This window comes from Vanacampus margaritifer, chromosome 16 (genome assembly GCF_051991255.1).
Source record: "Vanacampus margaritifer isolate UIUO_Vmar chromosome 16, RoL_Vmar_1.0, whole genome shotgun sequence".
NCBI lineage: Eukaryota > Metazoa > Chordata > Actinopteri > Syngnathiformes > Syngnathidae > Vanacampus > Vanacampus margaritifer.
The window spans coordinates 7,390,915-7,406,591 of NC_135447.1; the positions used below are offsets into that span (position 1 = coordinate 7,390,915).

Consider the following 15,677-nt stretch of genomic DNA (forward strand, 5'->3'; position numbering starts at 1 on the left):
CATATAAAAAGAGCAAGGCCATTTTAATTTTGTTTTCCACCGACCGACTATTAGTAAAACACATCATGAAACAGCCACATGAGACATCGTGGATACTCAATAAAATATGCCCCTCACAGTATCAAACGCAACATTAAATGGGGGTGTTTGCAAAACAATCTTAATCGCATGATCCATGTAGTGGGTGAATTATTAGTGTGATGATTTATAGATTGATACCACTTAATAATAGCTATATTTTGAAAATTATAATTAGATTTTAGAAATTAAAAAAATACGCAATTCTAAAACACTAGACGAGCGTACCCCCATGCTGTTGGTAAAATGGTACAACCCCTAAGGTTACCGGAAGTTGTTTCAGCTGCCATGTTTGGTTGCTTTGTTGTAGGCTTCTACTAGGTTTCCTACAGAATTAGTAAGTGTGGAAATGGAGGCAAGCTGGAGTACGTTTCTTTTCCAAGTAAGTTCACTGTTTCGGGGGGATAAATGTATTGCCCGCTTTGGGAAAAGACGGATCCGTAACCACTCAGTGTTTTGGCGGCAAAAGCAGTTTTTAAACGAGTAGTGCGAAGAACAAGTAACAGAGCAAAACAATGGTAAATGAATCTTGGCTTCCAGCTGTGAGGGTCGGGATTGACGCTTGAACAAAAACATCCTCAAGCAGTGGATGAAAAACGCCATTTGTTTATCATCTGCCGTGTATTCGGAGAAGCGGAATGCTGCCGTAAAATGCCGCGTTCATTTTCTGAAGTTTCTTTTCCAAGTCGAGCCCAGCAAAACATGCGGGATCATTTCAAGTGAGGCACTGCACCGTTACAATCGACCCGCACACACACAGCAGCATTATCCCATTAGGGACGCGTTCTTCGGACGCCCAGTGATCATGAAATCTCAATTTGGATTTCGCCACTAATAGAAAAAACAAAATGTTTTTTTTACCCCAGCCCCGAACGCCGCGTAATTATGTGCGCTTCATTAAAAAAAAAAAATCTCAGCAGCTGATAACGGCGGTTCGCGGCCAACTTTCCTCCCGCAGCGACTGTAGCGTTCACTAGCCAACTTAGCTAACGGTGCTTAGGAAACCTCCATCACATTCACCAAAAACTCATTTAAGTAATTCCTCGCCATGGAGTCGATGCGACTCGCCGAATACTGACGTTGTAGGAACTTATTGGTGGCTCTATCCGTTTATTTGTCTGTTCATTCTGCTGAGCGTCGCGGAAAGGAATTCAAACTATGCGCACTACATCGGCTAACACGAGCTACAAATAAGCTAATGTTGGTTTATTTCTATTTTTTTAGGGAGATTCCGAGTGCAGGGCAACCCCGGTATTTAAACTCATGCGATACACATAACAGATTTTTTTTTAGGAGGATGTTAGATTCAAATGATGTTGCCATAGCAAGGGGAGGGAGTATTCTGCGTTTATTTGGCCGTGAGCGGCAATTCTCCTGTAAGCGTTATTTTGCTTGCAGGGCTCTGATTGGTCAATCGCGAGCGAGGAATTCTTGGCCTCCCGTAAATCGGCTGTTTTACTATGATCAGCCTGCGTGCTTCATCCTCTTCTGTCTCTTTTCACAAAGTTTTTAATTAAGAACAACAATTTTTAGTATTCTAGACGAAGACAAGAGTGTAATTATTTATATGCACCCAGATTTCACGATTTAGCGCATTTTCAACTATTCAATTTTCTAAAAATCAAATTAGTGTAATTTTTTTTTGTGCCTAGCACTACACACAGGTCTGACGTTTATGAAAGATTTTACAACATTGCAGAGTTGCTGCCGATAGCCGTCACGGCAAGTGGGAAGTGTGCTTGTCTTTCCTAGTGACTAAGTTGATGTGACTTTGCGATGCTAACCTAACCACAAAGCTAAGTGTTAGCGAGGTGTGCCGATCTTGACGGGACGGTGTACACATTGTGACCGTGCGGCCCCCCTAAATATGCACATTTGTGATTTTATTCATATCTGCTTGGAAATGTCTATAAGAAATTGCGGTAAAATAACCGATTTACGGCAGGCCAAGGATTCCATGCACTGCTGATTGACCAATCGCTTTTACTTGCAGTTTTATTACGTTTTACATGTACTTGTTCTTTTGGTGTTGTCTGAAGAATGTGAGCCTTGCCACAAAAGGAGGCACTTGCTATCCTGCTATGTATTATTAATGTACTCTATCCTCTCAAAAGTTCTTAGGTTTTTTTTGTTTTTTTTTTCTTATGCGCCTCCAAAGTACTTTACTGTTTGGGCAATGCAGACAGATGGACAGTGCAGTTTGTTTTAAAATATCTGGCATCATGCCAGACGTGTACCTCACACTGTTACTTTGTCTTTGAGTCTTTTGTAAATGTTAAGGCTCTGAGTGTAAGAGGAGCAACACTCCGGTCGCTGAGCAATGCTTCAGAACTTGTTCTATTTGATAGGAAATCCCCTTTGTACATATCCGATCGTTTTAAAATATTTGTAAATGTACATTTATAACATTTTATTTTGAATGCCACTAAATTATGTACGCAATGGCAGGAATATTTTCACAAATACCCTCTCAAAGCACAAGAACTGTTTGTCCCTCTAAGCAATTTGTGTTCTCCTGCAAACTGAAACCTTTCATAAAAAAACATGTGAATATTAGTGTCTTCCCTGAATACTTAAGAAACTTTGCAAAGTCAACGTTGAAAGAAAGACACTGTTACAGAAAGTACATTTTGTCTTAAATGTTGTTTTAACTTTCAGTGCCCAAAAATGGCAGAAAAACTATAAGTGCCGTACACATGTATTGTAAAGTTGTTACATTGACCTAATTTGCAATTATCCTTTTTAATAAATCGTTCATAATCTTGTTTGCGGTCTCAAACTTCACTCCAATATTCCTTCAAAAGTTTCTAGTTCCTGGGGTGTGAAAGGGTCTTAAGACTGTTGGTCCATTTTAACGGAAAGGAAAGCATACAGGGTCTTTTGTCAACTATTTGTTTTTTTGTGTGTGTAACACACAGGAATTACACTGTTTACACAGAATATTAATGACTACTGCACGGACACCTGTAGTAAAGTTTGAAGTTTAGTGTCATTCTAGAACAGAGGATTCAAAAGGCTCAACAATTCAGATTCCGGTCTGCTTCATTTCCAGGTCTGGTGTTTTTTAGAAGTGATGTTTTGAGTGAAGGTCATAGAGAACATTTTCTTTGGTCAGGACAGCTGAGTAATTATTTTGATTACGGTGTGAGCTTATTATTTTTGTCCAAGTTGAATTCCTTAGTACACACACAAAATCAACATGTTTACACAGTATTTAAAAGTGAGTTAGTTTGAGGATGTCAAAATAAAGTTTGGAAAGGGTAACGATATTTATTTACTGATGCTGCCCTTCGGGTGCACAGTTGAGCTCCAAATGTGTTTGTTGCCTGTATTTGTGAGATAATATATATATATATATATATATATATATATATATATATATATATATATATTCAAAAGCCTGAATGTCAAACTGTTTGCTGCTGGCGTGGCAGCTGTGATCCAATTCCAAGAAACCCATGTTTTGTGGTATTTTTCTAACATTTTATACCTGTGAGGCCTCAATTGTGAAGATGTAATGTTTTTCAGTAGGGGTGGGAATCTTTGAATGTCTCACGATTCGATTCCAATCTTTGGGTCTGCGATTCGATTCGGAATCGATTTTCGATTAAGAAGGATTTTTGATTCAAAATGATTTGATTGACAATGACTTTTGCTTCAATCTATAGATCTGCAAGGAATCGTAATGATCTACTCCAGTCTGACTCGCTAATGCTAATTAGCACGCTACTCGCGGCGCTTTTATCACTCAAAAGGATGGCTCCACGCTGAAAAAAAAACAACAACTTTTATTGCAATAACTTGATCGTGACTTTTTCCTTCTACTCTCTAATGTGGCTACTACTTAACAGTGTATCAGACCACGTGGAACCACACTGCCCCTAAGTGGCCAAATCGGGTACAACATGAACAGCGCTCCAAATAAAGGCACACACAGACAAAGGCAAGACAGTATAAAATTATTTAAATAAAATCGATTTAGGGACATTTAAAATCAATTCTGAATCATACTAAATGAGAATCAATTTTTTGGTACACCCCTGGTTGTAAGGCACCTTCTCTGTTTAGAGATGGTCTGTCCAGTTTCCACTTTCACATAGATGGCTTCTCTCACTCCTCTGTCTGTCTTCTCACAACCTTTGACAAACAGTAACTGTTTCCTCAGACACATTTAATTTGTCTTATAGAGGTAGAGGTACACTTTAATACTTTAGCTTTAAGTCAAGTGATTGGATTGAAGAGTTTTGGTTAGGAGAACTTTTAACAATCACAAACGACTGAAGACCAAACGAAAGGAGTTTCCACCAGTAAAACTGAATCATGTGTTATATTAAATAGTGTTTTCTGCAGCTTGATCCCCGCCAGACTCCCTCCCTCCCTTTTCTACCAGTTTTTACATGGTCTTTGTTTTGGACCAAAATGGGATTATGCCAAGCAGCTGTATAGTGAGACACAAAAGATGGAGGAAAGACGGCGCATTATCGGCCTCAGACTGCGAGTGCCGTTCAAGTCTACAGTGGCCCGTGGAGACGTCAGGGCGCTCCCTCCATTTTGATGTTATTTATGAGCGAGCCGCTTCAGTTGTCAGAGCGCATTTGTGTCAAAATGGTCAGAGCTGCATGAAAGCACAGCAGTTTTACAGGCTTTGCACCTCTGCTTCAGGTCCAGGCTGTGTGCTACGTCTGCGCTTCGCAAGCTTCACTGGTATCACCCCGCCACCCAAACAACACCCTCACCCCTGCTGTGCCGGTGGACGGGATAGCATTGCATTATGATGGCTAAATCCTGGAAGGTGGCAAGTGTGAGCAGGTGTTTAGAGAAGTTGGTGGGCTCGGCGGCAAGCGACAGGAGTCCCTAAGTTCCCGTACACGTCGGCAAACTGACTGCTAGCTTCACAGAGTGGTGTGTGGATAAACAATGTCCCCGGCTCATGAATAGATGAGCCAAATCAATGAAGATGAGCATACAAAGCCCCCCTGCTGTGGCCCTAGTGCATCACTGCTCAGATTTGTGTCTTTCACAATAGGCTAGATGACATAAGGAGGACATTGTGTGATTCATTTTTCTTTCCGAGCCCCAAGCCCTTCATTCTTGCAACTTTTCTTGGCTGGTCTCCTTCGATGGATGATTGAACCTCAAAGGGAAAGGTCAAGCATTTTCATCTTGGCCTTTCTCGCTGCTGGTTCACCCACAAAAAAATAAATTGCGGCAATTTATTTTACTGAGCTAACAGCATTGAGTGTGTCACGATTTTCACATTTGCTCACGTGGAGGAGACCTTAATTATCAGATTCTCTTTGATTGCATTTCAAGTTTTAAATGTGCATTTTATTTGTATGAAATTCAGTGACTCTTTTGTGTACTACCAGACCAGTGGGACCTCGCCTCATGTACGACTTGTGGTACAGTGGTTTAGATGTTTCGCCACTTTTCTACTAGTGCTTCCTTGGAGCGTGACTAAAGTCTTGCCGATTAGAATGATAAAGTCCTCCCTCAGCCAACTATCAACTTTTGTTTGTTTGTTATTGTTGAAACTTCTGAATTTATTGTCCCATCATGAAGATAGCCATCAATTTGTATTTATTGTGATTGTAGCTGAATGCTTGCTAATGTTGTCAATCACCAACAACTCTGATGATGTTTATCCAGATGTTTACTTAAATATCAAGTGTGATGGATTTGTGGGCACCGCCACAAACCAGTGTGTTGCTGTACCACTTTCCATATTGCTTTGTAACCTAGATATTTGCTTTTTAACGACCTTTACTGACCCGCAAATTTGTTACTGTTCGATTGGAAAAAATAATGGTCCGGTCTTTAGAGGCTTTTTGGCAGCACGCTACAGTCTGTTATGCCTCTGGTGTGGAATGCTTGTTTCACAGTCATTGGATGAATCAGCGGGGTCATAATTGGGTCTTTTTTTTTTTAATCCATTATTTGGATTCTTTTGTATTGATGTCATATGGTGTCAGCTTCATTAATGACAAATCCCCTTCCGAAATCGAAAATATGAAGCCCATTTGGCTCTCACGCTTGTCAAATTAGGCACAACTGTTGACAAAAACTATGCTGTCATATTGGCATTCTGTGGGTTTGGAAATATGTACGTTTGGATGCTGATACTGCCTTCTGCTTTGCATTCCATCTCCTCATCGCTTCCCCCCCCTGACGTTATTCTTATTTTTTTTTTATTCCACCAGCAGGCCAATGAAGCCCTCCACCATCAGCACCAGGTGGCCCAAAACAGCCTGCTGCCCCTTCTCAACGCAGGAAGTGAACCAATCGACCAAAAGCCTGTGCTGCCCATCCAAATGGACCAGAAGAACCCATCCATTGCCCTGGATCTCCTTAAAGACAATGTGACCAGTGGAGGACGGCCACCAGTGCCTGTGATAAAGAAGGAGCACAAAGGCAAAACGCCGTTCGTTTGTGGCTACTGCAACAAAGCCTTCCGTGACAGCTACCACCTGCGGCGCCATGAGTCCAGCCACACGGGCATCAAAATGGTGTCGCGGCCAAAGAAGATCGCCCAGACCGCTCCAACCATGGTGCCAATGATCTCGACGATGCAGCGGGAGAACAACGGAAATGTTTCTTACATCTCCACGGCGGCGGGCATCTTTTCCACAGCGACCACGTCCGTCTCTTCAGGCGCGAGCATAATGACTTCTGCAATGGGCAACATATCGCACCACCAGCAGACTGTCCCGAAGAAACCCGCCAAACCTGTCAAGAAAAACCACGGTTGTGAGATGTGCGGCAAGGCCTTCCGTGATGTTTACCATTTGAATCGCCACAAGCTGTCCCATTCGGACGAAAAACCTTTCGAGTGCCCCATTTGCCACCAGCGGTTTAAAAGGAAGGACCGAATGACCTACCATGTCCGGTCTCACGATGGCGGAGTCCATAAGCCCTACGTGTGTTCCGTCTGTGGGAAAGGTTTTTCCAGGTAAGGCTGAACACACTTTTCTTGGCAATCTCACAATCACAGCTGATTTGGATTTTACTTTTTTTTGTACATTAATGCAAAATTTTCTTAGTGGTGTCCAAAGAGCTCTTTTTGTCAGCCTTTTAGAGCAAAATGAGCAAACTATACAACTTCTATGTGGATGTGCTTTCAGGCTACCCAAACTTGAGTTGTTTCTTTATATGTGATCTTCCATCATGAAACCAATCAGAAGTCCTACAGCCGTGTTTTGAGCTAGAACCCAAAAAGCACGATGTGAAAATGATCCATTTTCAGATTTGTAATTCAAACACCAGAAAAATAACTTATCATCACTTCTTAGATGGATAAGTGATGTGAATTCCTCACCTTAATGCCTCAAAAAGAAAATTCTCCATGGCAAGTCCGAAAACCAACAGAACCAATCGGCTGCTGCTGCGTGCAAAAAGGAAAGCAACATCATGTCTGGTATCAACAGAAAGGGGTCTTCTGCATACGTGGAATTATTTTAAATCTACGGCATTACAGCGTATGGAACAAGAGGCCATAGTAACAATCCCTCGTGGTGTAAACAAAACATCCTTGTTGCTAGGCTAAAGCTGAAAGGCCACCTCTGATTGGTCAGAATTTGCACATGACCAGTTTGAAATAAAAAAATAAAAAAATATATTTTTATGAGTTCATCTTGGGATAGCCGTATGAAAATGTGAGGGCATGTTATGAGAAGTCGGTGTTATTTTAATTTATTTCTGGTACTTTGCTAAGGGGTAGATTTCTCCAATTTTGATCACAGTTTTTCTCTATTCTCCAGGTACTTAATTACTGATCCTTAATTGACCTAACGTTAACCAATTTCCACAACTTATACCTCCATTGCAAAACATTTTTAGTAATACCCTTTCAAAAAATGCACATATCTCAGTTTCTTAAATTTGACCCACGTGGTCTCGCATAAGTGAAATAAAGTAAACAGTTAGAGGGTCGAGACAAAATGGCCAGATTTAAATGTCTGAACAAGAAATAAAACGTACTAAAAAAACTCTAACCTCTGCTTACATTATCTGAATTAATTGTTGTTGTTTTTGGGTCAAAAAGTTAAAAGCCCCCTTCTTGGTTTGATGTGTTTGACATTTTAATGTCATTTTTTTCTAATGAGATGAGAATATTAATAACACCTTGGCGGTGAACCATTAGCCTGTCTTACCCTGTGAGCCACTTTCAGGCATGCTTCCAGTACAGTGACGCGGGTAAGACATTTGTCTGCATGCTGGAAAGCGTAAATGGGCGCTCAAGAAAAGGGCACTGAGTCACCGCCACTTAGCTCGATCTGTTGGCATCCACCGGACTCAACTTTGTCTTGTGTTCTTGGATTGCGAGCAAAAAAAAGTTCCGGTTCATAGGATTGAGACGCTTCAACATGACTTCTCATTCGTATGGATGGGAATCAAGTTGTTTTTAATCCGGTAGACTGAAACTTTCCGGTTCACAAACAACTGCCAACGCAGGCACCCTTACTCACCCCGCTAACATGATTCAACTCTCAGCGTCACCAGAACTATCCAGCTGCCAGTGGTGGCTCCGTGCCAAACCGGGATTATGAATGCAAGAGACTCACCGTTAAAGGTCAACAGGCAAAGGGTTCCAAAGGGAACATCGCTTTAATTAAGCAATAGACAATAACTGTTGTCATCAATGTCGTTTTTTTTTTTTAAACAAGACTGCAATCTGAAGAAAGCATTTTGATGCTGATAAATGCCTTTGAATTTAATTACTGTGTGTAAACAAGGTGTTGTTTGAGATTAGTCTTTCTTTTTTCTTTTTCTTTTTTTAAATAAAAAAAAAAATCCTGCAGAGCTCAGTATTATTTATATATATATATATATATATATCCTTTTTTTTAATTTAATTTTTTTTTTTTGTGTGTGTATGTGAGATTAGTCTTTCTAAAAATGTATAATTCAGATTTCATTTTAGTTTTGAAGGTCATTCAACTATAAACATGCTTTTGTTTTTGCCAGACATGCAACATTTCCACTGGGTTCAAGTTGAACTAACTTTGTGGCCTACATTTCCTCTCAGTCCCGAGGGAGATGCTATGTAAAATTAGCACCGGACTTTTGCAGCGAACTCCTGCAGTTTGCTGCAAAAGTCCGGGGCGGGGGGGGGCTTAGTCCTAAATACTTGCATGACATTAGTATTCACTTGTATTTACGCAAAGCAAATCCACAAATCTGAGAGCCGTGTCAACGTCAACCGCCGCTTTGCTGAGCGTAAACAAGCGTACAATATAATGGCGTACCATCTCCGTGTGGCGCTTCCTGAAACTAGGCCAAACTAAATCACGCATGATTGATCGTGGAGAATCAACTGCCACTGATGCAACTTTTAAGGGTTCACACAAGCCCCCCTCATTATCAAAGCGAGCACACAACATCCGGATGTGCTCATTGGAGCAAATAAAAGTAGTTGGACACATGTTACTTAATTCCACTTTGTGTGGTAATAGTAATGAAATTATAGATTGTATGTGACACACTGTCCATTTGAGAAATCATTCCATGATGCCGATTTTTTTGGAGTGGTTGCGTAAACAAGCTGAGGTCATGAGTACTTCGAGGTTGGGTTTGTTTATGAACACGATGAGTACAGTCTCATAACGTCCCTTTGTTGACCAGAAACAATGTATTTTTTTTTTTTTGTATCGCAGGCCCGATCACTTGAGTTGTCACGTGAAGCATGTTCATTCTTCTGAACGACCGTTCAAATGTCAAGTGACGGTACGTCTACACTCTGTTTACATCTGACGATTGAGATTTACTATCACTATTATGTTTACTATCGTCACTACTATGTTGTTGTCACTCTCCCCTGACCTCTAACCCCGGTGTCTTCTGGGCCTCGCAGGCGTGTACCTCTGCTTTTGCCACCAAAGACCGACTGCGTTCTCACATGATCAGACACGAGGGAAAGGTGACCTGCAGCATCTGCGGGAAGATGTTGAGTGCCGCGTACATCACCAGCCACTTGAAGACTCACGGGCAAACCAACTTCAACTCCTGCAAAGGTATTTTGCCACAATACAACTTTTTCACTTGCGATGCGAAACCGATATTGCAGCCTAGAGTACTTTCCATAGTGTCCAATATCGATATCAATGTTTTAGCTTTTTTTTTGGTATAAAATGTTAAAATAGACTTCATCAAGTGATACTTTTCAAACAAATAACAATAGTTAGAAATAGTAGGTATGAGAAAATGTGACATATTTATTCCATATTTGATATTTACCACAGACTTCCGTTCTTATGACACAAATGTAACCTGAATTTGTACGCAAGTCAGCGCACACACAATCTATTGCTAACCTACGTTAAAGTGACAGTGTGTAATAAGGGACCACTAGATGTCGCTATATCATAGAATGCAGCCCACACTTTGCAAGTCTACCACCAAATTCTTATTTCGTGTGAGCGAACGAGCATCTCGGTGAGCGACGGCGACTTGGCAGCCGGGGTGAAGCCTGGCGAGCGACGCCGAAAGACGGCGCGATCCGGATGTAGCCGGAGCAGCTAACGAGAGCGGCTCGTGGGAGTTAATCGGAGCCATAAAGTAGAGTGGATGTAGAGCGACTAGCAGTAGGAGCTAGTGTAAAAAAAAAATTAAAAAAAAAAGAGTGAGTGAAAGCTTGCGAGAGCAAAGCAGAAGGTGACAAGCTAGCAGGACCCCAGTTTTGGAAGGTTTCCGGCGGTTGACCCATTGGCTCCGATTACTAAATCTACGATTGTATAAAAAAATGTACGCTGATGTGAGAGAACATGTTTTTTTGTTTTTTTTGCATGTTATTGAAATCAATAGCGGGCTTTTAAATTGAATGACTTATTAGTTCACTGCGCTAAAGATTACACACTGTCACTTTAAGTCATTTGGTGAAATCATAATTGCAGTAAATATTTGTATGAAAAACAATTTAACTAAATGAAAAACAATTGTAATTGATTTTTTTTTTTATGTGAAGCTAGAAATGCGTGTTTGTCAAATTTTGTTCAAGTTAAGAATTGTTTACGAGTGGATTAGAAGATGGATGGATGGCGAGCTATCAGCAAACCATGCAAACATTTGACGACTGTTCCTTGCTCCTCTCCAGACGAGGTCTGCAACTCTGCCTCTGCTACACCCGTGACCGTTTCCGCTCCCATCACCACGGCGATGAATCGGGGCAACTCCAACAATAACAACAACGCCGTCACCATAGCGGCGCAAATGAACATTAGTACCAACACGGTCAACATCACGTCGCCGGTCAGCCTTCAGCACCCGCTCACCATCGGGCCCGTCAACATCGCCACCGCGTCCATGAATATTGCCCACCCGGTTGCAATAACCACCCCCATGCCAATGAATATCGCCGGCCCACTTAACATTGCCATGAGGCCGGTGGATAGCATGCCTTTCTTGTCCCAAGTCTTGCCGTCTTCCCCACCTTGGTAAAAATTTAATACAAAAGTATAAGAAAGGAAAAAGAGCATTGAACTGGCCACAAAGAAAGGGAAAATAAGGTCAAGATTTATAATCTCACAATTTTCTCATCAAGCCCAGTTCTTTCTTTTTTTTTTTGCTTTAGTTTTTAAACCCTTTTTTTTCCCCCTCTCACACCTCCAAATGGGTGCTGTAATTAAAAGAGCTGCGCCGCCAGGGGGTGCTCGCCAAAAGTCTCAGCTACATCACGACTAATGCTACAAGAGTGATAGGAGAAGCACAACTCTTGAGTAGAATCCAAGTAGGACCGTCCTTAAAATAAGGACAATTTTAGGACTTAGCTTAGTGAGAGTGATAAAACTGTGATCCGTACCATGACAGGTGAGGTGTGATTCCTCCTACGTGATGAACCAGAGTTGTTGTTTTTGGAGGTTACCATTGGAGAGGAGAGATGGACTGACTTCCCTCCTACAGCCTTTGGCTGTTGCTTTGTACGTTAACTATAGCCGTTATCCATATTTAATGTAGGACATGAGCGTAGTATAAAAAGGGATAGCAGCTTCAGTGTGCATGGAAGAATATTTTTTTCACCGTGCTCCAGCGTTTCCATTTTCTTTTCAGATAGTTAGTTTACTATTGAGGTACAAATGTAAATTTGACATAGTCCGCATTTTAATTTTTACCTGTTTTTTCAAGAGGATACCTCAAAAAGTGTCCGCTTGATGATTAAATGTTTGTATTTTTATATTTGTCTGGGATCATGAAGACCTTTTAAAAAAAATAAAAACATTTTTTTTTTTAACCTTTAGCCCCCAAATGTCGTTGGAGTGGATTGAGTCTTGCACTGAGCGTACGTCCTACACAGTTAAAGAGCAGCAGTATTAGCATTAAAGGTCAATCTAACATGCCAGTCTATGCTTGTAGCCTCATAGTGTTTAAACTAGAAAGGCACAGGTGCATCTTGAAGCATTTCAGGCATATTTCTGTCATAAAAATATATATATTTGCTGTGATGTCTGATTATAAGCCTCGCCCCATTTCCATTTATCTTCTATTCCTCCAAAAAGACTCACTCAGGAAACACGCGTTTGATAGAAATGTCACATATTCATTGTGGATTTATGTGTGTTTGTTTTGTTTTAACTTTTTTTTTTTTTTCTTCATTTGGAAAATCTTTTGGTACCCAATAAGATTTTTCTCAGAACAAAAATGTAATTGGTGGAAGAGTCATAGTATTACTTCCCATAAGGATCCTTTCATGAGCCCTCCAGGACAAATCTGGCTATTTTTATTTGAGGCCTGTATTTTTTTTAATTTAATTTTATTTTTTTTTTCAAGTGAGCTTATTCCTGTGTGAATCAGCATTTCAGCTTGATGATTTGAATGTTTTTTTTTTTTTTTTACTCTATTTGCCCTAATAGTTGAGTGATTAGCAAATGTTGCATGAAGGAGTGTTTCAAGTTTTTTTGTTTTCTACAGACCTCCCTACTTCCATCAGGGACAAGAATAGTATTATTTTAAAAGCATAACCATTCACTGTCTTGCTGTACAATGGCATATCTACTGTACATTTTATTTTTTAACAAACATCAGTCCCAGGCTGTGAACTACTACGATCTGGGACTGACAAGTGATTTTATTTTTTAATGTAATGTAATGAAAATATTGGGACGAGATTGACATTGCATGACCCTGAACACTATAACTATGTTGAACTTTGCATATTTTTTTATTGAATGCATTGATGTCTTACAGTGTTGCAACTCCTGAAGACTTTCAGTTGATGCTGAAAAAAACGCAATATGCATGATTGTCATTGTTCAGTTGTTTTTTTTTAAACAAAATAATAGTATTTTCCTAAAGTACGTATTGCGTAGATACACTATAATAGACTGTTTGCCAAATTTGATACAGCGATAATGTGATTGTTTCTGTTTTTTGTTGTTGTTGATGATGAATTGAACATCTCTTTATTTTTTAAAACGAACATGAATTGGAATTTCCATGAGCCTCATGAAAGCATTTGAATGTATATCTTTGTACAAAAGTTTTAGGTCTGCGGATATGTAGTAAAGATAGATGTGAAAGAGAAATAACCCTTTTTTTAAATAAAACTTTTTGTATTAGAATATTAACAATGGTAATTTTGTATATACAACAAAGTAGGCTTTACAATTAGAGCAAACATTCCTGCATTTTTTTTTCAAATGTTATGTTTGTCAAATTATTACATGAACATGCGCAATGTTATGTGCCTTTTATTTGGGTTGTCTAAATAAAAGAAAACCATTACGTATTTTTTGTATTCATCCAATGTTTGCCATCAATCATTGCAATGTTTAGTTGTTTTATTTATTTTTATTTATTGTCCATCAGAAGCCAATAGTCACAAACTCACAGGGCTTTGTCCACAACCCCTATAAATAAACAATACATTAAGCACTTCTTTCATTTTGAAATTATATATTTTATTCACATTTTTATTTAATAATAATAATAATAAAAAATACAAAGAAACAAAAAACTAGATACACTCTCAATTTAAATTTTATTTTAAATATATTTGATTATGACTTTTTTTCACCTTATACAACTTCAAAAATCAAATCTGGCCCGCAAACACAGATGGGTCAGAAAAGTTGGCCACATCATACCAACCGTAACTGCCAAATCATAAGCAGAAAACCCCATAGAGCGATCGTATTATTTTCCGGTAAATTAATCCCACTGTTGCGTCACAGTGGGACAAGCATCCCAGCCTCCATTTCAGAAATAGGCAGCTAACAAAAGGTTGATTAGGTTGATTCTTTTCGCACTTAATGGATGGGCAGACCCTCCAGAGAGCCTTTGGACACAAAGTCATTAGTCAAAAATATATGTTTATGACCCCCTAAAATGAACTCCGGTGTTTACCAGACCTCACTCAAGAGCTCATGGCTGAATTAGCGTCTGATTGAATTTATAATCTTCCACGGTTGTCCAGCAGATGGCGCCCAGTAATCATATTCAAATTCACGCCGTGTTGAATCGGTTGATGCCTGCGACGTTGTCGTTGAATCCATTAGTCGAGATTTGCTAAAGTAAACAAAAGATGTACACTATCAAATGATAAATTTATATGCTGGACCTTTGACTCCAACTTGAAAGTTTGCTCTTTGGAAATCCTCTTCAGTAAAGAAGATGGCAGCCGACAGTCTCCAATCTCATTTGTTCTGAAGTTAGCTCCATGCTAAGTGTAGCCACCTTTAAACAACCCTTTAAACAGCTTAAGAAGAACACTGTTGGACTGAACCAGGATCATGCAATTCCACAGCTAAGTGACTCACTAGCTGCCTATGTGAGCGTTTCTTATGCCCCCTCCACCTGTACAAGATGTTTACACTTTTGTCCAATGAATAATCAAGTGTTATTTGATTTCAGAGCAGCATGTTTTTGGATGGGAAACCACAGCAAACGGGAGGAAGAAAAAGCAGAGCAAGAAATGGTGAGGAAACATTTTTAATTCACTCGCTGCAAATTAAGTACTTGAAGTTTATTTGCCAAGATAAAGCTTGCTTATCTTCAAACTGTGTCAAATTAAATGTATTCTCATGTGTGACAGTTGTCCAACTGGTCACAAGACAGACATAGTGTGAAAGATAAGACAAATACTACTGTACTGTCTTTCCTTCCTGTGTGAAGCAACACGAATGTTTTGCAACATTCATGGCTAAATATTTCTACTCACTGGTCTTCCTCATCCGTGTGCCTCTTTCACGTCAAAATGCATTAGATACATACACCTACATACTCTATTTATTTATTCCTTTATTATTATTATTATTACTACTACAGTTTTTCTAATGCTGTGCTTTGCCATACTCATATACTAAAATAAGCAAAAAGATTACAAACTCATTTTGTAGTATAATGCAGTGTACTTGTACACCAGTGAAACATATGACTACAATTTCAAATATGCTGCCTCGCTGAAGATTATCTTTGTAAAGGCATACCTACTCTGAATCTCATTAGATTACATTTTAAGTGTCCCTAATGTTGTGGCCGGTGAGTGTATGGCACGGTGGCTGTTGTACATTAAAATAGCATAACAAAACTGTATTGTCTGTCATCATGTGCACAACTTCTGCAAATAACTTTTCATTTGGAGGCAAAGCTGAAAGTGGCACAGACTGTGC

At 39.7% G+C, this 15,677-nt stretch overlaps 1 protein-coding gene across 1 annotated transcript; it reads left to right on the forward strand.

The window, feature by feature from the left end:
• The first annotated feature begins 349 nt into the window (after positions 1–349).
• LOC144036744 (vascular endothelial zinc finger 1-like) lies at positions 350–13,482 on the forward strand. Its single transcript, XM_077547610.1, has 5 exons — positions 350–460; positions 6,279–7,027; positions 9,732–9,801; positions 9,929–10,088; positions 11,168–13,482. The coding sequence occupies exons 1-5, from the start codon at positions 428–430 to the stop codon at positions 11,509–11,511; spliced, it is 1,356 nt and encodes a 451-aa protein (XP_077403736.1). The 5' UTR covers positions 350–427; the 3' UTR covers positions 11,512–13,482.
• The last annotated feature ends 2,195 nt before the right edge of the window (positions 13,483–15,677 follow it).